Source organism: Pongo pygmaeus, chromosome 1 (assembly GCF_028885625.2).
Source record: "Pongo pygmaeus isolate AG05252 chromosome 1, NHGRI_mPonPyg2-v2.0_pri, whole genome shotgun sequence".
Lineage (NCBI taxonomy): Eukaryota > Metazoa > Chordata > Mammalia > Primates > Hominidae > Pongo > Pongo pygmaeus.
This window is the reverse complement of record NC_072373.2, coordinates 203,007,605-203,032,701: the sequence shown is the minus strand read 5'-3', so window position 1 is coordinate 203,032,701 and position 25,097 is coordinate 203,007,605. Positions and strand designations below refer to the sequence as shown.

The window sequence follows — 25,097 nt, the reverse complement described above, 5'->3', positions numbered from 1 at the left end:
CCCTGCTTTTCAAAGCATAGTTAGGGCCGGGCACAGTGACTCATGCCTGTAATCCCAGCACTTTGGGAGACTGAGACAGGTGGATCCCCTGAGGTCAGGAGTTCGAGACCAGCCTGGCCAATGTGGTGAAACCCTGTCTCTACTAACAATACAAAAACTAGGCCGGATATGGTGGTTCGTGCCTGTAATCCCAGCATAATCCTAGCACTTTGGGAGGCCGAGGCAGGTGGATCATCTGAGGTCAGGAGTTTGAGTCCAGCCTGGCCAACATGGTGAAACCCTGTCTCTACTAAAAATACAAAAATTAGCTGGGCATGGTAGCGGGCATCTGGAATCCCAGCTACTCGGGAGGCTGAGGCAGGAGAATCGCTTAAACCCGAGAGGTGGAAGTTGCAGTGAGCGAAGTTTATGTCATTGCACTCCAGCCTGGGCGACAAGAGCGAAACTCCATTTCAAAAAGAAAAAAACAATAAAATAATAAATAAGAATACAAAAATCAGTCAGGTGTGGTGGTGTGTGCCTGTAATCCCAGCTACTCGGGAGGCCGAGGCAGGAGAATCACTTGAACCTGGCGGGTGGAGGTTGCAGTAAGCTGAAATCACACCATTGCACTCCAGCCTGGGAGACGAAAGCAAGACTTTTTCTGGCAGGGCACAGTGGCTCACACCTGTAATCCCAGCACTTTGGGAAGCTGAGGCAGGCGGATCACCTGAAGTCAGGAGTTCGAGACCAGCCTCACCAACATGGTACAACCCCCTGTATGGTGGCACATGCCTGTAATCCCAGCTACTTGGGAAGGTGAGACAGGAGAATTGCTTGGACCTGGGAGGTGGAGGTTGCAGTGAGCTGAAATCCTGCCACTGCACTCCAGCCTAGGTGACAGAGTAAGATTCGTCTCAAAACATAATAATTTAAAAATTTTAAAAAGTTTTCCGACCTCAATATGCTCCTAATGTCTTTAGATCTTATTCTAAGGAAATCTATCAAAGGCCAACATACTAATCTCTTTATTGAGATACCAAAATCCAAAGGCAGCTAGTGCATCAGTCTGTTTTAAAAGGTTAAGGACCTAGATTGCTTGCCCTCTATTTGCTGGTCTATACTGACATCATTGGTGCCCAAACAAAGAGCATTTTGCTTTATGAGGGCCTAGGTAAGCATAAGGTGCCACGTGTGACTATCTACTGTGCTAGAAACAGAACATGGCCAAGGAGTAAAGAATTTAGAAAGGTAAGATGTAGCTTTTAGGTTTCCTGGGTCTATAGTCAGCAATAGAAGGATCACACAAGCTGAGAAGTTGAAATACAAAGTTGCCATAAGATGCTATAAGGTCACTGCTAACTAGAAATGGCTTCAACACCACGTTATGCCTAAAAGGAGCATAGAACCTCAAAGGCCCACACAATTTCTGTAGGTAAACGTATCTTGTTCTTTTCTGTTAGACTCAAAAACTTTTGGGACTAATTCCTTCTAAAAAAATCATGCCCTGTATTCAGAAGAGAGGGACATAGGATTATTTCTCTTTTATTGAAACCAAGTTTAGAATTTGAATTTTTCCAATCAGCCTAGTCTTACTTTGGAATCACAAGGCTGAAAAGGAGGATATTAACAGGCCATTTGATAAGTGATCTGCTTAGTCGCCATCCTTGCTGGATAATTTTATTGTGCTTTAAAGGCCAGAGGAAAAGGTGTTTCTCCAGTCTACCTAAGAGTTGATAATCTTAAAATCCAAGTTAATGTTATATTGCAGTTACTTTTTTGATCTTCTTGCTCCTTCTAAGTTATATTGCAGTTAAATCTTGATGGCTGGAGACTTCATCAAGGGCAAAAATCTTTTGAATAGGCTGATTTTCTGCAGAACCAGTAGCATGAAAGCAAGAAAAGAACTACTTTCATCATAGATTCCTTAACTTGCTGAGCAGTGCCTCTTTCTGGATGAACAGGAACTTAGCAATTATTTATTTAAAAAAGGAAAAACTGGTCAGATAATCCTCCCAAGGCGTCTACAAAAGTGAAAGAGGGGCATCAGTTGCATGCTAATAATAAATATATACCAACATCAAAGTGTGAGAGAGAATAGTGATTCATGAGCATGGCCTTCGGCATCATATAGGTTTAGGTTTTTGATCCCACTTACCACTTGTTCTAGGGTGAAGCTGGGCAACTCAATCTCTCTGAGCCTCTCCTCTGGAATTATAATAATACCTAACTCAAGAGCGTTGTCAGGATTAAGTGAGATGATCCATATAAAATACATACTTGCCCAGGTAAGTGCTCAACAGACAATGCCATTAAAACCAGAGGCCCTGCTAATGGTCTCTTAAAGCCAGCTGGTGATCTAGGGCAAGCCAGCAATCCTAACGCTTCCTTGTACTATAACCAAAAGCAAAAAATCCTTTTTTAAAAAATTAACCATTTGAGCCAAGCACAGTGATGATTTGGACCCCTGCTTTCTGACTGGACCTGCTCCTGGCTCCAGCTTGTCCAGAGTTTTCATAAACAGACTAGGTGACCCCTAATGCAGATTCCCTGATAATCTACAGGCCTCAACGTGGATTAGAAAAAAGTGAGTAGGGTGCCACTTTTTGGAGAAGGGCTGGATGAGGAAAAACAGTAATCACTCCAATCTCCGAGTTTTGCTCTTTAGCTTCTCTGCTTTGAGGGCAAAAGGCTGACGGTCTTAACCTAAACTCTGGAGAAGGATGTAGTCCCCAGATTTTTTCTTTCTTTCCTTCTTTCTTTTCTTTTCTTTTTTTTTTTTTTTTTTGAGACGGAGTCTCGCTCTGTTGCCCAGGCTGGAGTGCAATGGCGTGATCTCGGCTCACGGCAACCTCTGCCTCACGGGTGCAAGCGATTCTCCTGCCTCAGCCTCCCAAGTAACTGGGATTACAGGCATGTGCCACTACGCTCGACTAATTTTTGTATTTTTAGTAGAGACGGGGTTTCACCATGTTGGTCAGGCTGGTCTCAAACTCCCGACCTCAAGTGATCCGCCCGCCTCAGCCTCCAAAAGTGCTGGGATTACAGACGTGAGCCATCGCGCCCGGCTTAGTCCCAAGATTTTAGAGCCAAGAAGCGTTTGCAGGAGGACGTAGGGGGAGACTGACTCCCCTCCCTACAAAGCCCCTTTTCCTTTGACACCTCCTGGCCAAGGAAAACACTAACCACTGGAGACTTCCAGAGACGGCCAACTCGCACACACGCTGAAAAAAAAAAAAATCCCAAAAGCTACTCTCTGTCCCCACTAGAAGCACCGCCCCCCGTACGTGCGTGCTTGAGCGAGCGTGCGCACAGGCTGCTGGGATGCCGCTTTTCCCTTCTCGGTCTTCCAGTTTCCCGGCGTGCTTCGGGACCGCCAAATGGGAGGGGGAGACGCAAGATGGCGGCACCCGCGAACTCCGGCTCTACCCTCCCGCTGTTCGATTGCCCAACCTGGTGAGTGGCGGGGCGGCCAGGGCTAGAGTGGCCCGGCCGGAGCTAGCCTGGGCTGGAAGGGCGGCTCTTTTTTTACTTTTCTGCTGCGAGCCGAACGGCTCAGAAACCCTGGAATGGTTGGGGAAAAACTGTTCGCTGCACCGGGCCGGGCGACGTGTTGAAGAACCGAGAGCCTGGAGCCCAGGCCCAGGAACTGAAGAAACCTGGGGTTGGGGGCTCAAAGGCACTCACTTAGGCAGCCCCTTTGAGCGATTAGCCAGTCGCCGGAGCACTTCGAGGCCTTGGCCCGAACTTACGCCCAACTCTTGACTGAGTGCCTGGTGCTCTCGTGGAGCATCGCACCTGGCCCCTTCCTGTACGTCCCGAGCGCGCTCGAGCCAGCCCCGGCCCCAACCCTACCTCCGAGCCCTGCATCCCTCTGTGGTTGCTGCATCCCTCGTGCGGCACTTGTCTGTTTGCCACAGAGAACACGAGGGTAGGTTAGCGCCATCCCTGCCCTCAGGGAGCTCCCAGTCTGTGGCACTAGTAGGCATTAGTAATGGTTGGCATGAACCCTTTTTATCCCTTCGAAAGTTCTTGGGAATAATGAAATAATTTAATTTGGTCTTTGAGTAGGGTACCAGTTGAATAAATATGAATTACCTTACAAGGAAACGCTTCTGAATTAAGAGTTTTTTTTGTGCTGTAGCTTATCGCAGTGTATTGTTTGTTACTTGTCTCTGTCTCCCGTTATATTGCCATCCTCAAGGGCAAAGACTGCATCTTTGTATTCCCAGCTCCTAGGCCTGAGTCAGGCACATAGCAGGAATTCAGAAAGTATGTTTTGGATGTAACATTCCTTTTTCCTGGACAAAATGGCCTTTTGTCCAGTGCATTGTCCTTTCCATAGAGGAGGGGTTGGGGCAGGATTGTGAGATGACCATGTTGCATCTTCAGTTAGCTAGACAAGGATACGTTTTTTCATGTGCAAATCTAAAGGTTCTAGTGAGGTGGTTCTTTTTTCTAACTTCAAATTAGCAAACCCAAAAAGCAAGCAAATGTGTGGCTATTTTCTGGATCGCTTTGTACTTTTGTAATAGTTGCTTCAGTCTACAAATTCTGTATCCATTTTGATCCCTCGCTGTATTGATTTCAAATTTGGGCCAAGACAGCAAACATAGAAAGCACTGTTTTTGAGATCACCTACCCTTTCCTTAGGATCTGGTAGGTACCAGGCACCGTTAGGTGCTTTGACATATGTGAGTCTCCCTTGAATGGTATGGCTGTAGGATATAGAGGAAACTTCCCCTAATCATGCTGTTGTAGAAAGACCTGTTTCAAGGGTGACATATTTATTTGGTACCTGGTTTCATGGGGCGTGATTTTGAATTGCCCTAGTTCCCTAATTATGCACCTCTGATTTGGTTTCAGAGCTCAGGACAGTACTCTTTGCTTACTCTGTGATGAGACTAATCTTGATCAGCCCCAAACAGCAACTAATTTATTCAATCTTTATATGATATTGGAGTAGGTGTAGATTTCAGATTCAAACTCCAGGTGACCAGACCGCCCCAGCTATCATACTTGCACTCTCTATGCAGCTCTTTCTCTGAGGTGAAGATCCAGTGTTAAAATATAGGTTTCTTGGTGCTGCTCTAAATACAGATCCACTAAAATCTGTTTCAGAGCAATTGAATCACTAGGGAAGTAAGTGTCAAACGTAGAATGGAGCTGTAATAACAGTGAAGTGGATGACATTTCTGCTTGAACATGAACTAATTATAGGCTGGTAGGAGAGCTGCAGTGTTGAATGGGACAATGGTTGTAAATAGCATTTATAAACTCATCCTGAAAATGCTTTTTTCTATTTTTATTTTTCAGGGCAGGTAAGCCCCCTCCCGGTTTACATCTGGATGTAGTCAAAGGAGACAAACTAATTGAGGTATGGAAATACATGTCTTCCTTTTTTGCCCACCACACTAAAGATTTTTGCCAGTGACTCACTTTTCCACCCCCTCTCCTGTGCTTTGTTTTCCAGCAATGCTACTTTCTTTCATCCTGATTTTTTTTTCTGTTAAAAGCACATGGTGACATCACACATTTAAAGCTTATGTCTACCACAGACACTCAATTTTTTGTGACTTCTCTGAAATGAAGAGTTTTAATAGGTCATGGATCCTGTGGGCCCCAGTCAAACTGGAAGCCCTGTTAGCTTGGTTAATTCCCTCTCCCTGAGTACATGGAGTTGTGTAAACCGTGCAAGGTATGCAGTAACTGAAGAAAGTGAATGATATATATTGAGTTTAACTTCTAAGTTAATTTTAAGAGATTCAGGCCCAACTCCTTATAAGAAGTGTGGTAAACTAAGACACTTACTCAAAAAGATAATGGAATTGTGGTGAAATTCATTAATTGATTCTTTCAAAACGTATTGAGTGTTTACTATGTGCCAGTTACTGTGCCTGGCATACAGATTGCAGCAGTAAGCAAAACCAACATGATTTCTCTCCTCAAGTCATCCAGTGGGAGAGACAGAATCACACCAAAAAATTACATAATTATATTTGAATTAAGTACTATAAAAGTTTAGCAGAATTCCAGCTTTTATACAAGCCTCTAGAGAGAACACCACATAGGAGTTCAAGAGAACATGAGTTTTTATTAGCTATTAGTTTGCGTGCATTTTTTATAATCCTTACGGTATTATTTATTTACCAAGAGATGGATATTAAGCCCACTATGACCATGTAGCTGTGAGTCTCCCTGTATTAGACCAATTTTATATTTGCTTGCTCAGCTAGAATTTAGGTTCAAGGCCCCATTATTGAATGCAGTTTTTTCATTGTGGTTTTTTGGTATTTAATAAAAATGTTGCAGTTCCATGGTTGCTAGATTGAAAAGCTATCTGAGATCTTTTGAAGGTTACTCTGTAAATATATTGTTGTCACTTTTGGGATGTTGTAGAGATAACCAGGTATTTTGCAAAGTATTAAGGCATGCCCGAGTTTTAATGATTTCTCCTGTTATGAATACATCATGGACTCAGCCAGTCACAGAGAGCCCCTTTGTCATGGGTTCTTCTCTCTTAAAGATTTAAAACCTCAAGATTATTCAAAGAAATAATTTAGCTAAAATATCTGTAAAACCTTTTTTACTATAGATTGTTCCACAGTTACAAAATATTTGTTGCTAAATAGCACAAAGCTTGAAGACATACAGGGATCTGTTTTATTACTAGAATTTAGCAAATCTTTACTTTGCAACAGGAAGAAACAGACAGGGTTGCCTAGTCTTAATGATAACATCACATTCCTTTGTGGAATAATTGGTATTATATTTTCAGAACACTCTAACTTGCCAGACACTCCTCTGATCATTGGTTTCTATTAGCTGATAATGTTCTCTTTCGATGTTGTTAAGTGTGCTGAGTTGCCACAAAGTTGTCAAGTTACAATCCTTAGACATCACTGTATTCTTGAGAGGCGTAGACCTGAGATGTGCTTATTTTTGGATTTAAACTTGATTAGCACTTGATACTAACCGAGCTGTCTATATCCTAGCCTTGTGTCAAAGGCTTGTGATGTGTTGTGATAGCTGGGTTTAAGAAGTGCAATATTAAAACAAAAGCCATGAGACTTTTAAGCCCAGTGTGTAAAGATACACTCTGAGTTATAACTCAGAGGCACAACTGGATAGTGGTACTGGTCATAGCTAGTCAAGAAGCTATGTCTTTAGTGACTGTTGAAAGCCAGCGCATTATTTCATTCACTTGGACAGAAGCAGCACATTGTTCAACATCTAACACATTTCCTTGGTTTTAAGACGTACTGTTTTCTGTTAAAATTCCATACGTTTTGGCTAGGCATGGTGGCGGCTCACACCTGGCCTCCCAGCACTTTGGGAGGCCGAGGCGGGCAGATCACCTGAGGTCATGAGTTCAAGACCAGCCTGGCCAGCGTGGCAAAACCCCGTCTCTACTAAAAATAAAAAAATTAGCCAGGTGCAGTGGCACACACCTATAATCCCAGCTACTTGGGAGGCTGAGGCAGGCGAATCGCTTGAACCCAGGAGGCAGAGTTTGCGGTGAGTAGAGATTGCACCACTGCACTGCAGCCTGGGCAACAAAGCAAGACTCCATCTCAAAAAAAAAAATTCATACATTGTAACATTTCTGTAATTGGGGTGCCTTTGATACTGAATGTGTACATTTAATTTGGAGGCCCTCTTTTTTTTCCTCTCAAAGAAATCCCTAAATCTCTAGTATGTCTTTTGGCACCCTAGATTCATAGAAATTTAGTCATTGTTATTTTAGAACCCAAGAGCTGGTGGTCTTTCATGTTCCTTCAGCACAATCTGTGAGCACTGTGGTTAGCAAATTTAAGTTTGTGACAGCATAATCCATGTGCATATAAATATGAATGAGAAGTGCAATGAGATTCAGCCCGAATAGCTATTACCTAGAGAGAACAAGTTGTTGAAATTTCTGGGCTTTCTCTTAATCCTGAAATAATGTCTTATTTTTAACTCAAGTCTTAAAAACCCTGGGTCAAAGCAGACATGAAGGTGACTGACTGAGCTGTCAGGCTATTGTTGAATCTTGGTTCTCCATAGTAGTGTGGGCCCAGAACAAGCTCTTCCAGCAGCAGATGGGCACTGCCAGATAGGGTTTCCCAGAGGTGACCCACATATCCAAGCTAGCCTGAATTAATTGAACCTTAAGGCTGAGCTTGAAAGAAACTGGCTAAGTGATTGTTTAAGGAAAAGAGTGTGACCCACAGTACTTATTCTCTCCTTAAAATATTCCTTGCCATATGGTGCATTTTTTGATGTAAGTAGAATGAAGAAAATATATAATGTGGTTAAAACAGCTTAGACTCTGAAGCCAGACAAATCTGAATTTCTAACCCAGCCCACAAGTATCTAACTGTGTGAACTTGAGTATGTTAATTTCTTTATGCCTCAATTTTGTCATTTATAAAAATAGGAAGAGAATAGTATTATCCACCTCATAGGGTGGTTGTGAGGATGAAATGATGTAACGTAAAACTCATAGCATAGTGTGTGGCATAGAAGTGCCTAGCAGTTGTTACTGTAATCAGTGCTGAAAGTGTGCTTGCATGAGGTATATCTTTTGGTTTTGTAAGGGGAGAATAGTAGCCCATTGTGAGTTAAAGGACTTAACCAGGAATGAAATACAAGCTTCTTGATTCCCAGCCGGGTACTAACTTGACTATACTCTACTCAGCTTTGTGCTATATTTTCTCAGGGATTTTAGGAGTATAGTGTGAAATGTGAACTAGAGTTTAATGAGACCTCATGTTTAAAGGAAAAACACAACATACCCAAATGAGAGTTATTCCTCAAGTGCTCCCACTAGATTACTAGACCACTAGCACTGGAAGAAGCTTTAACAATAATTCATCTAGAGTCCTTCATCTATAACAGTCCAGTTTATAACCAATCTGTGGCAAAGGCTTTACTGATCCAGGATTAAAAGAAATATACGGACAGGTATAGCAAGTTTTTTATTTTCATTTTTTTGTTTGTTTTTGTTTTTGAGATGGAGTCTTGCTCTGTCACCCAGGCTGGAGTGCAGTGGCCCGCTCTCGGCTCACTGCAAGCTCTGCCTCCTGGGGTCATGCCATTCTCCTGCCTCAGCCTCCCGAGTAGCTGGGACTACAGGCACCCGCCACCACGCCTGGCTAATTTTTTTGTTTTGTTTTGTATTTTTAGTAGAGACAGGGTTTCACTGTGTTAGCCAGAATGGTTTTGATCTCCTGACCTTGTGATCCGCCTGCCTCAGCCTCCCAAAGTGCCAGGATTACAGGTGTGAGCCACCGCACCCAGCCAGCAAGTTTTTTATAAAGCTAAATTTAGCTCAGGTGTAGCACGGTGGCTAACACTGGTAATCCCAGCACTTTGGGAGGTTGAGGCTGGCAGTTCACCTGAGGTCAGGAGTTCGAGACCAGCCTGGGTAACATGGTGAAACCCCCATCTCTACTAAAAATGCAAAAATTAGTCAGGTGTGGTGGTGGGCACCATAAACCTCAGCTACTCAGGAGGCTGAGGTAGGAGAACCGCTTGAACCTGGGAGGTGGAGGCTGCAGTGAGCTGAGATTGCACCACTGTACTCCAGCCTGGGCGACAGAACGAGACTGTCTCAAAAACAAACAAAAATACTTTGGGACTATGGCAGCATGATTAGAACAGAAATAGGTGTTTACACTTCATTCCTTTCCCAAATATACATTTGAATGTTTATTTTCTGAGAAGCAATCTTATTACATTTTTTTCGGTTTCACTAGGCTAAAAGCAATCTTGTTACTTTATAGACATGCATTGTGCTTCTTGTTTCCAATTGATCTAAAATTAAGATCCAACAGAACCTTTTTTCAGAAGACAGCAACTCTTCATACAGTTGTTGATCTCAAGCCAGGCGTGGTGGCTCACCCCTGTAATCCCAGCACTTTGGGAGTCCGAGGCGGGCGGATCATGAGGTCAGGAGATCAAGACCATCCTGGCTAACACGGTGAAACCCTGTCTCTACTAAAAATACAAAAAAATTAGCTGGGCGTGGTGGCACATGCCTGTAGTCCCAGCTACTCGGGAGGCTGAGGCAGGAGAATCGTGTGAACCCGGGAGGCAGAGCTTGTAGTGAGCCGAGATTGCGCCACTGCACTCCAGCCTGGGTGACGGAACGAGACTCGTCTCAAAAAAAAAAAAAAAAAAAAAGAATTGTTACTGTGTTGAAGGCAGGCCACTTATATCTAATAGAATTAAGAAAAGTTGGGCCGGACGCAGTGGGTGGCTCACACTTGTAATCCCAGCACTTTGGGAGGCTGAGGAGGGCAGATCATGAGGTCAGGAGAACGAAACCATCCTGGCTAACACGGTGAAACCCCCACTAAAAATACAAAAAATTAGCTGGGCGTGGTGGCGGGCACCTGTAATCTCAGCTACTCGCGAGGCTGAGACAGGAGAATCGCTTGAACCCAGGAGGCGGAGGTTGCAGTGAGCGGAGATCGCGCCTCTGCACTCCAGACTGGGCGACAGAGCGAGACTTCGTCTCAAAAAAAAAGAGAAGTTGGCCAGCTGTGGTGGCTCACACCTGTAATCCCAGCACTTTAGGATGCCAAGGTGGGCAGATCACGCGGTCAGGAGTTCAAGACCAACCTGGTCAGTATGATGAAACCCCCTCTTTACTAAAAAATACAAAAATTAGGCTGGGCTCAGTGGCTCACGCCTGTAATCCCAGCACTTTGGGAGGCCGAGATGGGCGGATCATAAGGTCAGGAGTTCGAGACCAGCCTGGCCAACATGGTAAAACCCCATCTCTACTAAAGATACAAAAAATTAGCCGGGCATGGTGGTGCGCGCCTGTAATCCCAGCTACTTGGGAGGCTGAGGCAGGAGAATCACTTGAATGCAGGAGGTGGAGATTGCAGTGAGCCAAGATTGCACCATTGCACTCCAACCTGGGTGACGGGGTGAGACTCCATCTCAAAAAAAAAAAAAAAAAAAAATAGCTGAATGTGGTGGTGCACGCCTGTATTAGTCCCAGCTCCTCGGGAGGCTGAGGCAGGAGAATTGTTTGAACCCAGGAGGCGGAGGTTGCAGTGAGCCAAGATCATGCCACTGTACTCCAGCCTGGGCAACAGAGTGAGACTCCATCTCAGAAACAAAAAAGAAAAAGAAAAGTTATTTTCATACCAACACTAGACAAACACTACATTGAGGAGATGAATTACCATCCATTCTCCAAAAAATGTTATTTTAGTAAATTATTCTGAGTACTTTATGTTGAAGAATAACAGGAGATATTTTTTTCTCCTTGGAAAGGATTTATTTTTCTTTTTTTGATGCAAGGAGATGGAGTTATTACTCAATCTAATGGAAAGGAATTTTATCTACTCAGAATTCTCTATTTGGGAGAGTTTTTGGTAAATGCTGTTGAAACAAGATTTAAGTAATATTTAATTTAATATTTATTTAGAAACTGATTATTGATGAGAAGAAGTATTACTTATTTGGGAGAAACCCTGATTTGTGTGACTTTACCATTGACCACCAGTCTTGCTCTCGGGTCCATGCTGCACTTGTCTACCACAAGCATCTGAAGAGAGTTTTCCTGATAGATCTCAACAGTAGTAAGTAACTCCCTCCCAATTCACATGTTACCTTTAGGCAATATGAAAATACTCTTTGGGTTCTTTAGTTTGGAAATTATGTTTTATGGAAAAAGTTAATGTTTGGTTTTTAAATCCACCCTTCTCTATTTCTGTGATTTTTCTATTTTCCCGAGATAATTGCTAACTGACTGTGGAGAGAAGAGGGGCTTGGGGAGCACTGTCCTGGAGGAATCAATAAGCAAATATAAGCTGGGTGTGGGGGCTCACACCTGTAGCTACTCGGGAAGCTGAGGCGGGAGGATCACTTGAGCCCAGGAGTTCAAGACTGCAGTGAGCTATGATCACACCATTGCACTCCAGTCCGGGTGACAGAACAAGACCCCATCTCTTAAAAACAAACAAACAAACAAAAAAGAGCTGGGTGCAGTGGCTCACTCCTGTAATCCCAGCACTTTGGGAGGCCGAGGTGAGCGAATCGTTTGAGGCCAGGAGTTTGAGACCAGCCTGGCCAATATGGTGAAACCTCGCCTCTACCAAAAATACAAAAATTAGCTGGGGGTGGCGGCAGGTGCCTGTAATTCCAGCTTCTCGGGAGGCTGAGGCAGGAGAATCGCTTGAACCCAGGAGGGGAAGGATTCAGTGAGCTGAGATCGTGCCACTGCACTCTAGCCTAGGCAACACAGCAAGATTCTGTCTCAAAAAAATAAAAAAAAAGAAAAGGAAAAAGGCACCCAGGAACTAGGGACCATGTGTGTTCAAGTGTTTATAGGACCATAATAAATTGTGATTCTGTTTAAGCAGAAGCCATGATTAGCTCCATTAATGTAATAGAGCAGCAATATAGGGCATTTTAAGAATGATTGTCTTGAGGAAAATTTCATTATTCTGGTTCTTTATCCCATCTCTGTTTTGCTTTGACTATGAATAATACCAGTTTTAATTCCATAAGCAAGGCCAGGCATGGTGACTCACACCTGTAATCCCAGCACTTTGGGAGGCCGATGTCAGTGAATCTCTCAAGCCCAGGAGTTCAAGACCAGCATAAGCAATGTAACGAGACCCGCGTCTTTACAAAAAATACAAAAAATTAGCCCTGTATTGTGGAGTGCACTATGGTCCCAGCTGCTTGGGAGGCTTAAGTGGGAGGATTGTTTGAGCCCAGGAGGTGGAGGTTGCAGCGAGCCATTATCACATGATTGTACTCCAGTCTGGGTGACGGAGCAAGCCCTACCTCAAAAAAATAAAAAATAATCCATAAATATTAATTAATTGAAGTATCCATAAGCATACACCAATTAATAAGAGTTTAAACTTCGCCTAAGATAATCCACAGAAATGCAATTGAGATTTAACTGCATGGGGCCCTGAATTTTGTTCATTTTGCCCATGTGTGAATACAGTGTAAAATGTAAAGGGTCCTGCTTCATGGGCATATCATGTTGGACTCCACCACTCTCCTACTACCACACGCAGAAACATACCTAATCACCCTAATCACACATCATCCTAATCTGCTTATATAAGGGTCTTGGAGAGCTTTGTCTCGCAAATACTTATCTTTTCTCTCCCATTTTATAACATGCAGAATGCCAACAGGGGAAAATATTCAGAATCTATAGTAGGATTTTGGCTTGCTTTGGCATTGATATTGCACCTGTTTCAGCCAAGCACTTTCTTGTCCTGGGGAAAACCTAAGCATAACTGCCACCAGGCCAGCAATTTCTATATTCCTTTGACTTGGGGCTGGAGAGGGAAAACTACAGTGATGTCCAGCTCCTGCTTTGGGAGGCATGGCTTCTGCTGGATTGGAGCCATTCTTATTTGACCCAGAATGGAGCCAAGCCTGTGTGGCAGCAGAGAATGGACAGTGGTATTTATTATTTGGGGGAACAATAGGTCTGAGGATATAAGAAACCCACCGAGGAGATTCAAGGCTCAGTGAGGGAGTTTCCTTCTCACTGTAACACATGATGGATGTGGTGGACCCAGTGCCATTTTCATTTTTTAAAAAGCTGGAGTTTCTGACCATGATCCTGACTATGGCATTTTTAAAATAAATTAAAAACAGACATAAAAGCAAAACTGATGTGCTAGGGGGAAGCTGACCTGATAAGAGAGTTGGCGATCATACTCTTCCTTCTAAAACTCAGGTTGTTTTTGTTTTCCCCCTTACATTTCTGATTTGGTTATTCCCAGCACACGGCACTTTCTTGGGTCACATTCGGTTGGAACCTCACAAGCCTCAGCAAATTCCCATCGATTCCACGGTCTCATTTGGCGCATCCACAAGGGCATACACTCTGCGCGAGAAGCCTCAGACATTGCCATCGGCTGTGAAAGGAGATGAGAAGATGGGTGGAGAGGATGATGAACTCAAGGGCTTACTGGGGCTTCCAGAGGAGGAAACTGAGCTTGATGTAATTCCCTATTTATGTCATTGTTTTGTCTTTGGGGACCCTGGGTTTTGGAGTATATAGCTGTTCTGTGTAGCTGGAAATGCCAGTGACTTAGCAGCAGGGGGTTCTCTTGAGTCCAGTAATGCGCCTTTGGCAATCTGGTGTGGCCAGCTGTGACAGCTCTCGGAGAGCCACATTGCATGGATTTGGTTGTGTATCACCAGGCCTAACAGGGAGGCTGAGTCCCAGCCACTAGTCTCCTTGAGCTGTTTTGTGCACCTTCACTGGCTGTTAGAAGCTAAGACTGGAAGCTACATTTCTCTGTCCCTTGACTGCTTAGAGCTAATGCTGTCCAATATGGTAGCCACTAACAATATTTCAAGTATTATGTAGTCACATATGGCTAGTGGCTGCTATGTCGGCTAGTGCAAAGAAAGAATGTTTTCATCCTCACAGAAAGTTCTGTCAGACAGCACTAGTTTAGAGAGACTGACACTTTCATTCATTCATGTAGCTTTTTTTGGTGCTATCTGAACAGCCCAGGAATCTTCTGAATAGAGCCAGACTGCTTTTGTTCTTCCATGGGCCTCGCTGTCCTGAGGGCCATGAATTTTATAAGATTTAATTTTAAGGTGCTAGAAGTTTTCCTTTTTTGAGGCTGACCCCAGTAGGTTGGTGTGGCTGTAGTCCTTTACATATCTGTCACTGCACTGGTGTGATTGGTCTGTTCAAATAGACCAAATGCAATCATGTCCTTAACCACCCACCTGCATTTACTATTCCTGTACACCAAGGCAGTTTCCTGGCTCTTAGGAAGAAAAGCACGATAGAAATTGTACAATTTAGGCCGGGCACAGTGGCTCACGCCTGTAACCCCAGCACTTTGGGTGGCCGAGGTGGGCGGATCACCTGAGGTCTGGAGTTCGAGACCAGCCTGACCAACATGGAGAAACCCCATCTCTACTAAAACTACAAAAAATTAGCCGGGTGTAGTGGTGCATGCCTGTAATCCCAGCTACTCAGGAGGCTGAGGCAGGAGAGTCACTTGAACCCGGGAGGCGGAGGTTGTGGTGAGCCAAGATCGCACCATTGCACTCCCGCCTGGGCAACAAAAGCGAAACTCCGTCTCAAAAAAAAAAAAAAAGAAATTGTACAATTAAGAAGTCGTTTTGTTTTGAAGAAGTGGCTTCATAGCCAGGGACCTTGCTGTTGCCCATTTCCCCTTTAGGCCACCTCTATCCCGGCTGCTGCTATGCTTACATGGCTTTTTGTTCAGTATGTTAGGTACTCCCTGGATCTTCATTCTTAAGACATTTAGAATATCTCAAACTGGTGGTTTGTACCAGAAAGGAATAATTTCAGTGGATTGGGAAGAGGCAAGCAACAGAGCTAAGGCCAAGTTAATTATTGAGATAGTTATGAATAGAATTGGGGCCAGACACAGGATGGGGCATGACAAAATATTAATGCCAAAAATTAAGTGCACTAGCAGTGTCCTTAATTTTAAAGGAGAAAGCTACTAGGAAGGAAGCAGCCAGTTGTCCTTTTTCATCTCAATTTTGTTACTTAAAAACAATTCTTGGCGTTCCTCCCAGCCACATTTCCTTTTAATTCTCAGCTTGTTGTGGGCGTAAAGACATGATAGCCTTTCTTCAGCAATAACAAAAAACACAGCTCAAGGATATTTGCACAGATCACCTGTTCTCACCTCAAGGCCCTTACCCTCTTGAATATCACTGCCCCACTAGTCAATGAGGATGTTCCACATTCTTTCTAATGAGACTTGAGACTTGTTAGTATTAGTAGTCTTGGGACAGTATGAATCTTCTCTAAATGCAGAAGCATCTCAACTCCCTTTGGAGGTCAAGATTGGCCCCTCATGCCTTCCTGACCTTTATTTAGTGTGATGTTCTCCATCAGATTCCCTTTGTACTGACTGCTGTCTTTGCTGTATGAACCCTGGCTTAGAACCTGACAGAGTTCAACACTGCCCACAACAAGCGGATTTCTACCCTTACCATTGAGGAGGGAAATCTGGACATTCAAAGACCAAAGAGGAAGAGGAAGAACTCACGGGTGACATTCAGTGAGGATGATGAGATCATCAACCCAGGTGAGGTATCTTGCTAGTTTATTCTGATGAAAAAGCTGTGGTTGGCCCAGGCGCAGTGGCTCACGCCTGTAGTCCTAGCACTTTGGGAGGCCGAGGAGGGTGGATCACTTAAGGTCAGGAGTTCAAGACTAGCCTGGCCAACAAGGTGAAACCCCGTCTCTATTAAAAAAATACAAAAATTAGCTGGGCATGGTGGTGCTCGCCTGTAGTCCCAGCTACTTGGGAGGTTAAGGCAGGAGAATTGCTTGAACCCAGGAGGCAGAAGCTGCAGTGAGCCAGGATTGCGCCACTGCACTCCAGCCTAGGTGACAAAAAAAAAAAAAGAAAGAAAAAGCTGTGGTTGGTCAGGCGTAGTGGCTCACGCCTGTAATCCCAGCACTTTGGAAGGTTGAAGTTGGTGGATTGCTTGAGGCCAGGATTTCAAGACCAGGGTGGCCAACATGGCAGAACCCTGTCTCTACAAAAAATACAAAAATCAGCCAGGCATGGTGGCACACACCTGCAGTCCCAGCTACTTGGGAAGCTGAGGCGGGAGAATCGCTTAAACCTGGGAGGCAGGGGTTGCAGTGAGCCGAGATTGTGCCTCTGCATTCCCACCTGGGTGACAGAGTGAGACTGTCTCCAAAAAAAGAGTTTCCAGGGTTGGACCTAGAAATTTATATATTTTTTAGTTTTTCTTTTTTGAGTGTGTGTGAGACACGATCTCATTCTGTCGCCCAGGCTAGAGTGCAGTGGCACAGTCACGGCTCACTACAGCCTTGACCACCCAGGCTCAGGTGATCCTCCCACCTCAACCTCCTGAGTATCTGGAACAACAAGTGCGCGTCACCACGCTCAGCTAATTGTCATATGTTTTGTAGAAATGGGGTTTCATCATGTTGCCCAGGCTGGTCTTGAACTCCTGGGCTTAAGCGATCCTCCTGCCTCAGTCTCCCAAAGCACTGGGATTACAGGCATGAGCCCCCATGCCTGGCTGAAATTTTTTTTATTTTTTATTTTTATTTATTTATTTTTTGAGACGGAGTCTCGTTCTGTCACCCAGGCTGGAGTGCAGTGGCACAACCTCGGCTCATGCAACCTCCGCCTCCCGGGTTCAAGTGATTCTCCTGCCTCAGCCTCCCAAGTAGCTGGGATTATAGGCTTCTGCCACCACACCTGGCTAATTTTTTTGTATTTTTAGTAGAGACGGGTTTTCACCATGTTGGCCAGGCTGGTTTTGAACTCCTGACCTCAGGTGATCTGCTCTCAACCTCCCAAAGTGCTAGGATTACAGGCGTGAGCTGCTGCGCCCAGCCCAAAATTTATATTTTTTAATGAGCTCCTGTTTGTACAACAGCCAGCAATTTGGGAACCACTGGACTAGACAAATTTCTTAAGTCTCTTTCAGGAGTGAGGATCTGATCTGCTCTGTTTTTGTCACTGAAAATTAGTGCCCTCGGCAGGGCGCGGTGGCTCACGCCTATAATCCCAGCACTTTGGGAGGCCGAGGTGGGCGGATCACGAGGTCAGGAGATCGAGACCATGCTGGCTAATACAGTGAAACCCCATCTCTACTAAAAATACAAAAAATTAGCCGGGCGTGGTGGTGGGCACCTGTAGTCCCAGCTACTCAGGAGGCTGAGGCAGGAGAATGGCATGAACCCGGGAGGCGGAGCTTGCAGTGAGCCGAAATGGGGCCACTGCACTCCAGCCTGGGCGACAGAGCGAGACTCCCTTTCAAAAAAAAAAAAAGAAAGAAAGAAAGAAAATTAGTGCCCTCGAGCTTTCTTAGGGAAATGTATTCAGGCAGTATAGCATAGTGGTTAAGAGCACAGGCTCTGAAACCAGAGGGGCCATGGGAGATACCTTTTTAGAGACATTGTCTCTTTCTTAATGAGCTTGGATATTTTTGTCCTTTCTCTTCTATATAGAAGCCATTTGTTCATTGAGCATAGATTGATGGTGAACATAATACCAGAGTGTCCTCTTTAAAGGCATGGATCCTAATATGTGAAAATCCAGACTTAAAGCAAATAAACCAGGGGCTAATTATAATTACTCAAATTAAATAGTGATTCTTTGTCTTCCAAAGGGATTTCTGGGAGTGTTTCTTTCTTTCTTTTTTTTTTTTGAGACGGCGTCTTGGTCTGTCGCGCAGGCTGGAGTGCAGTGGCGCGATCTTGGTGGCTCACTGCAAGCTCCACCTCCCGGGTTCATGCCATTCTCCTGCCTCAGCCTCCCGAGTAACTGGGACTACAGGCGCCTGCCACCACACCCGGCTAATTTTTTGTATTTTTTAGTAGAGACGGAGTTTCACCGTGTTAGCCAGGATGGTTTCGATCTCCTGACCTCATGATCTGCCCGCCTCGGCCTCCCAAAGTGCTGGGATTACAGGCGTGAGCCACCGTGCCCGGCCGGGAGTGTTTCTTTCAATAACAAGCAACCTCATTGAAAATAAGATTACAACATCTATTAGGGAAACGATTCCTTCTCTATCACTATATTAAGTTAACTGGGGCTTGGAGTAGTTTTCTCTAGTAGTGGTACATAAGTTGGTGCCTCTGCCTATTTCCACACATTCAACCTTCAGTGAGAAAACTCCACCATCCTTGGTGATCCAGCCCAGTCATCCCCTCTGTGCTCCAGAAACACTGTTGTGCACTTCTCTTGAAGCACCTCTGTGTTGTAGCCTATCTGGCTCTGTGACTATGAGTTCATCAAGGGTGGGACAGTATCTTGCTCTTCATTTCCTGTGTAGACGGGGGCATCAGAGCCTTTAGTGCAAGTCTTGCTTATATACAGTTCAGGCCGTTCAAGTCAAAAGGCCAGGTTCAGTTTGAAGCCCTGGCTTTGAAACCAAAATCTGTTTTTTGCTAATAAGCAGGCATTAGCAAGGCATTTGATATGTGACCTGTTGACATGTCATTGTTTTGTCACTGATATGGAACTGATAATGTCTACTCTTCTTTCCCCTCAAAAGAGGGAGTTATACAGAATGGGAAAGAACTTGGGGGAAGGCAGCACAGCACATTGGTGCAGATCACAGGCCTGTTTTGAACTACTTGGACTCAAGTCCTGGCTCCTGTCCTCTCCACCAGAGCAACTGGGCCAGTCACTTTGCTCCTCCAAGCCTCAGTTTGCTTTCTCATCTACTAAATGTTGATTGTGGTAGTACCTGCGTCACAGGGTCTTTGTGAGGATTTAGCACGATGCCCAGCACCCAGGAAGCACTCTCTGTGTTTTACAATTTTAATATGAGTTGTTGTGATGGTTTGTTTGCAGTGACCCCTGTGCCCTTATTCCTTCCGGTAAAGTACCAACCCAACCCTGCCCTCTTCTCTTTTTGCAGAGGATGTGGATCCCTCAGTTGGTCGATTCAGGAACATGGTGCAAACTGCAGTGGTCCCAGTCAAGGTAGGAAGCACATGAAATGCCATACAGTCTGTGTTTTAAAACCTGCTCTTTAGGCCAGGCACGTTGGCTTATGCCTGTAATCCAAGCACTTTGGGAGGCCGAGGCAGGCAGATCAAGAGATCAAGAGATCAAGGCCAGGTGCAGTGGCTCACACTTGTAATCCCAGCACTTTGGGAGGCCAAGGCAGGCAGATCACCTGAGGTCAGGAGTTCGATACCAACCTGGCCAACATGGTGAAACCCTGTCTCTACTAAAAATACAAAAATTAGCCGGGCGTGGTGGTAGGCCTCTGTAATCCCAGCTACTCGGGAGGCTGAGGCAGGAGAATCTCTTGAACCTGGGAGGCAGAGGTTGCAGTGAGCCAAGATCGCACCATTGCTCTCCAGCCTGGGCAACAGAGCAAGACTCCGTCTCAAAAAAAAAAAAAAAAAGAGATTGAGACCATCCTGGCCAACATGGTGAAACCCTGTCTCTACTAAAGATACAAAAATTAGCTGGGTGTGGTGGCGCATTCCTGTAGTCTCAGCTAATTGGGAGGTTGAGGCGGGAGAATTGCTAGAACCGGGGAGGCAGAAGTTGCAGTGAGCTGAGATCGTGCCACTGCACTCCAGCCTGGCGACAGAGCGAGACTCCGTCTCAAAAAAAAAAAAAAATAACCTGCTCTTTATGTGCTGTTGAGTGAGTGCTTAATTTTAAAATACATACCATGCTCCTCTCCCATATCTCATTCTGTGGAAATGAAATCTATGTTTAGGGAATCCTGGAGTACCACAGAAAGGCTGTAGGTAACTAGCCAGCTTGATGTTTCATGTAAATAATGTGCAATGTGAATCTGTAAATTCATTTTCCAGAGGGGTGCAGAGAGAGGCCCACCTTCTTTTGGCCTTTCTCTTCGGACTCAAAGTAAGCTATTAGGTGGAGGAGATGCATTATTGCAATACCACACAGTTTGTCATGCCTTTATTTGATGAGTGGCAATGGCACAGATAGGAATGTCAGCCCAGGTGTGGATTAAGTTTAAAGATAAGTATGTTGGCTGGGCGCGGTGGCTCACACCTGTAATCCCAGCACTTTGGGAGGCCGAGGCGGGTGGATTACAAGGTCAGGAGATCGAGACCATCCTGGCGAACACGGTGAAACCCCATCTCTACTGAAAATACAAAAAAAAATTAGCCGGGCGTGGTGGTGGGCGCCTGTAGTCCCAGCTACTCGGGAGGCTGAGGCAGGAGAATGGCGTGAACCCGGGGGGTGGAGCTTGCAGTGAGCCAAGATCACGCCACTGCACTCCAGCCTGGGCGACAGCGAGACTCCATCTAAAAAAAAAAAAGAAAAAGAAAAAGATCGTATGTTGAAGAACCAAGAAGTTACAGAGATGCTCCAATCGTTCAACATGTAGAAGAACTACCAGATAGCTAGAACTGTCCAAACAGCAACAAACTTCCCCTTAAGAGTAGTGAGATCCCTGTTAATATTCAGAAGGTGATTAGAAAATGCTGGTTAGAGATGATATAGAAAGTTTTACTTTTTATAAAAAAAAAAAATCTCTAAAATATGTTAGACTAAGTAAGATCTGTGAGAGTTCCTGCTTAGACTTTGTTTAATCCAAAAGGAGTATAGGAGCGAGGAGGATGTTTCATGAGCTTTAGTCTAGTGTGGAAAAGTAGATGTTTTTCTGTGGGACTCCATAATGCCCCTTGAGCTTTTTTTTTTTTTTGTTATTCCTTTGGAATGTTTTCTTGTCATTAAAGTACCAAATCAACAGGTGTATAGTTTTATGTCAATTTTATTGCAGTATAATTTACATATAATAAAATCTACACATTTATGTGTATAGTTTTGGCAAATATATGTGTAACCACCACCATAATCAAGATAGAGAAGATTTCCCTCACTCCAAAAAGTTGCCTCATAGCCCTTTACAGCAGCCCACTCCCAGGCCCAGGCAGCCAGTAAATATTTTCTTCACTGTAGATTGGTTTTGCTCTCAGATTAATGTTTAAAAATTGGACACCAGGTCGGGCGCGGTGGCTCACGCCTGTAGTCCCAGCACATTGGGAGGCCGAGGCGGGCCGATCACCTGAGGTCCGGAGTTCAAGACCAGCCTGACCAACATGGAGAAACCCCGTCTCTACTAAAAATACAAAATTAGCCAGGCGTGGTGGCGCATGCCTGTAATCCCAGCTACTCCGGAGGCTGAGGCAGGAGAATGGCTTGAACCCAGGAGGCGGAGGTTGCAGTGAGCTGAGATCAAGCCATTACACTCCAGCCTGGGCAATAAGAGTGAAACTGTGTCTCAAAAAAAAAAAAAAAAATTGGACACCAAACATGAAGATACCACATTTTTTCCCCCTCAAAAAAGGGTAAAATATCTATTGCCATCTTTTGTCATTTCCATTTCCTAAAAGGGCTTTTTTTTTAAATGTTTTTTATTTTTGAGACAGAGTCTCACTCTGTCACCCAGGCTGGAGTGCAGTGGCACCATCTCAGCTCATTGCAACCTCTGCCTCAAGTGATTCTTGTGCCTCAGCCTCCCGAGTAGCTGTGATTACAGGCCCCCGCCACCACGCCTGGCTAATTTTTGTATTTTTAGTAGAGATGGGGTTTTGCCATGTTGGCCAAGCTGGTCTCAAACTCCTGATTTCATGTGTTCCTCCTAAAAGGGCATTTTAATATGAAATAAGAAATTGAGCTATGTAACTTTAGGATAAAGAATAGTCATTAAAATTGGTATGTTTTACTTTATGTAAAACTCACAACATCATCCTTGGCTGATGTAGGATGGTGAAAACTTTCTTATGGAGCAGTGTTTGGGAACCATCATAGATGACTGGAAACGTATCTTCAAACCGTAAGATTTCAACATCATGAAATAGGTTGTCTGGAAAGAATAGGCTAGAAGTTAGGAACCTTTCCCAAAGCCATTTTTCTAAGGCTGGAATAGAAAAAGCTAACCACTCTTGGGCCTCACCTCTTGTCTTCTGTCTCCAATCTCTCCCCTTTCCTCATCGTGAACTGTAGAAGAAGCGTGTGGAGGGCCCTGGCTCCCTGGGCCTGGAGGAATCAGGGAGCAGGCGCATGCAGAACTTTGCCTTCAGCGGAGGACTCTACGGGGGCCTGCCCCCCACACACAGTGAAGCAGGCTCCCAGCCGCATGGCATCCATGGGACAGCACTCATCGGTGGCTTGCCCATGCCATACCCAAACCTTGCCCCGGATGTGGACTTGACTCCTGTTGTGCCATCAGCAGTGAACATGAACCCTGCACCAAACCCTGCGGTCTATAACCCTGAAGCTGTAAATGAACCCAAGAAGAAGAAATATGCAAAAGAGGCTTGGCCAGGCAAGAAGCCCACACCTTCCTTACTGATTTGATATTTTTGGTCATGGAGAAGGGTGGGATTGGGTGGGAATGGGGTGGAAGGGTGATGGGGAGCTAATGAACTAGGGGGAAAAACTTTCCATGTGTGCGGTATCGTCTTTCAGAATGTCTCCTGGCATCCTAACCATGTAATATGACAATTGGGGGTGGGGTTGAAATAGCCCATAAAGACCTGTCTTCACAACACTTGCAGTGTAGAGAAAGGCTTCTTATATCCTTTTCAATAGACTGCCCTGACTCTTTCCTAGGCCTTCCACTACCTCCTTTCTTTCTCCCACTCTCTAGGATCGTTTTTATGTAAAGTCACATATCCCAGGCCCTCAGGTTGAATCCAGAGCTGTAGACGTTACAGTAGCATCACCAGCCTTGGGGGTCCAGCAGCCTAATTTATATTCACTATCCTTGCAAGTCCCAGGTAGCAGAAGGGTTGCCATAGATCTCAGTTTGATCAAAAAGAAGGCTTAGAATTCTGCAGTTAAGCTGAGGTTTAAACTAAAAAATGTTTCCTTGGGTCAGTGGTTTTGAGGTCCAATAGTTAGGCTTTTCTATTTGTCCTTCCTGTTGGAATGAAAACATTTCGATTTTCCTTCATCTGTGACTGGTGCCATAGACACAGGTTTATAGTTTTAACTTACAGTATTGTTGGAAATTTACCTGTTTTTCTTGTCAAACCTGAGCACTCCACCTGCTGAAGTTTCTTATTTAATTCCAGAATACTGTCCTCTACTCTAAGGCATTACTTTTAACTGTATTATGAAGGCAGTTTTCAAAGGATATGACCAGTTGGGGTAATTCAAATTAAAAAGGAAGAGATTTGTTTGGAAGTAACTGGTGTCTCTAAGAGGAATTTTTAGATGTCAGTTTGGAGGCTCTTTCCCCCCTCAATTGAGAGCTCTTGTTATTCAGAGCTCCAAGACTAGACCTGGCTAACAAACATAGGAGACAAAGTTAGGAAACATTGATACAAGCTTTGTACAGAGATTTGTACATTTGTGTAATAGGCCTTTTCATGCTTTATGTGTAGCTTTTTACCTGTAACCTTTATTACATTGTAAATTAAACGTAACTTTTGTCATTTGGGTGCAGGCTGTGAATTTGTCTGTCAGTCACTGATTGCCACTGCCATCTGGAAATGTTTGCTAAAGGCACAGTCAGTGGGCTTGGGAGGCAATGCTCCATCCCCATTATATTACAAATAAAGATGCCCTAAATGAGTGTGGAAATTCTAATGAGAGAATCTAGTCCCCAGACTGAAGCATCACAAAGCAGCGTTGGTTCGGAAGTGCTTGGTGCCCTTCATCAGGAGACCTCATGACAGGAGACCAGGCTTTAGGGCGTTTGCATAAGCCCAATCCCCCACCCTGCGGTTAGAGCTCTGTGCATTTGAGCCATAGCTTGGTGACACAGGAGCAAATAGAAGCTAAAGGTAAGTATAGGAGGGATTTCAGCAAGAATTTGAATTGAAGGAAGATGCCTGCATACGGAATCTCATTTGCAGTAAGTATACTGTGTGTGTGAGACTTACGTGTGGCTTTGGGATGAAGATGCCAGCTAGGTTCCATATCCTTGGGTCAAGTGCAGACTCGTAGCAGGAGCAACCTTCTGGAGAACAGAAATTGATAACATCAGCTGTGCAAAGAGTTGACTTCCCCACAGGGTCTGTAAAAATGAGTGTCGTCATCAGGACAATACCTTCCTCTCGTTATAGTGAAGATGGTACTGTTGGTAGTGGTGAACAATCACTGAGCACCTGCCTACCTACCTACCATGTATCATTTGCAGCATGTCACCTAGTTCTCATAGCCTCAAGGGGAATTCTGTTTTTATCTCCATTTTATAGATGAGAAAACTGAGACTCAGACTAAACAAACTTCTCTATGAGCCCCCTGTACTGAAGACAGGATTGAAACTCTAGTCTGAATCCAGAGTTTAAGGTGGGGATATGCTTGGTCCATAGGTGGCACACCCTTTAATTTTTGTATTTTTAGTGGAGACGGGGTTTCACCATGTTGGCCGGGCTGGTCTCGAACTTCGGACCTCAGGTGATCCAACTGCCTTGGCCTCCCAAAGTGCTGGGATTACAGGTGTGAGCCACCGAGTCTGGCCTGTTTTGTAGTTCTTTAAAAGATGTCCAAACTGAACAACTTATTGGAAGTGTGTTAAAGTATGTTAGATATAGTTGAGATAAAGTCCTTCCTGATGAGAAGGTTATGCCATGCATTTTTTTTCCTTTTTCTTTTTTTTTTTTTGAGACAGAGTCTTGCTCTGTCACC

General features: G+C 44.5%; 1 protein-coding gene and 1 non-coding gene across 4 annotated transcripts; both read left to right on the top strand.

Annotated features, from left to right (window-relative positions):
• Positions 1-1,146: 1,146 nt before the first annotated feature.
• PPP1R8 (protein phosphatase 1 regulatory subunit 8) lies at positions 1,147-23,899 on the top strand. Of its 3 annotated transcripts, none has more exons than XM_063667142.1 (9): positions 1,147-1,230; positions 2,150-2,267; positions 3,249-3,435; positions 5,296-5,356; positions 11,408-11,561; positions 13,740-13,960; positions 15,908-16,052; positions 19,381-19,445; positions 22,464-23,899. In XM_063667142.1, exons 3-9 carry the CDS (start codon positions 3,380-3,382, stop codon positions 22,815-22,817), a joined length of 1,056 nt encoding a protein of 351 aa, XP_063523212.1. In that variant the 5' UTR covers positions 1,147-1,230; positions 2,150-2,267; positions 3,249-3,379; the 3' UTR covers positions 22,818-23,899. The 3 variants fall into 3 exon arrangements, with proteins under 3 accessions (XP_063523212.1, XP_054295354.1, XP_054295362.1); XM_054439379.2 differs by having other exon boundaries at positions 1,172-1,410; XM_054439387.2 differs by having other exon boundaries at positions 1,194-1,414.
• LOC129023906 (small Cajal body-specific RNA 1) lies at positions 6,939-7,104 on the top strand. The gene has a single exon (XR_008496969.1). It is a non-coding gene; the product is annotated as a small Cajal body-specific RNA 1 (non-coding RNA).
• Positions 23,900-25,097: the final 1,198 nt, after the last annotated feature.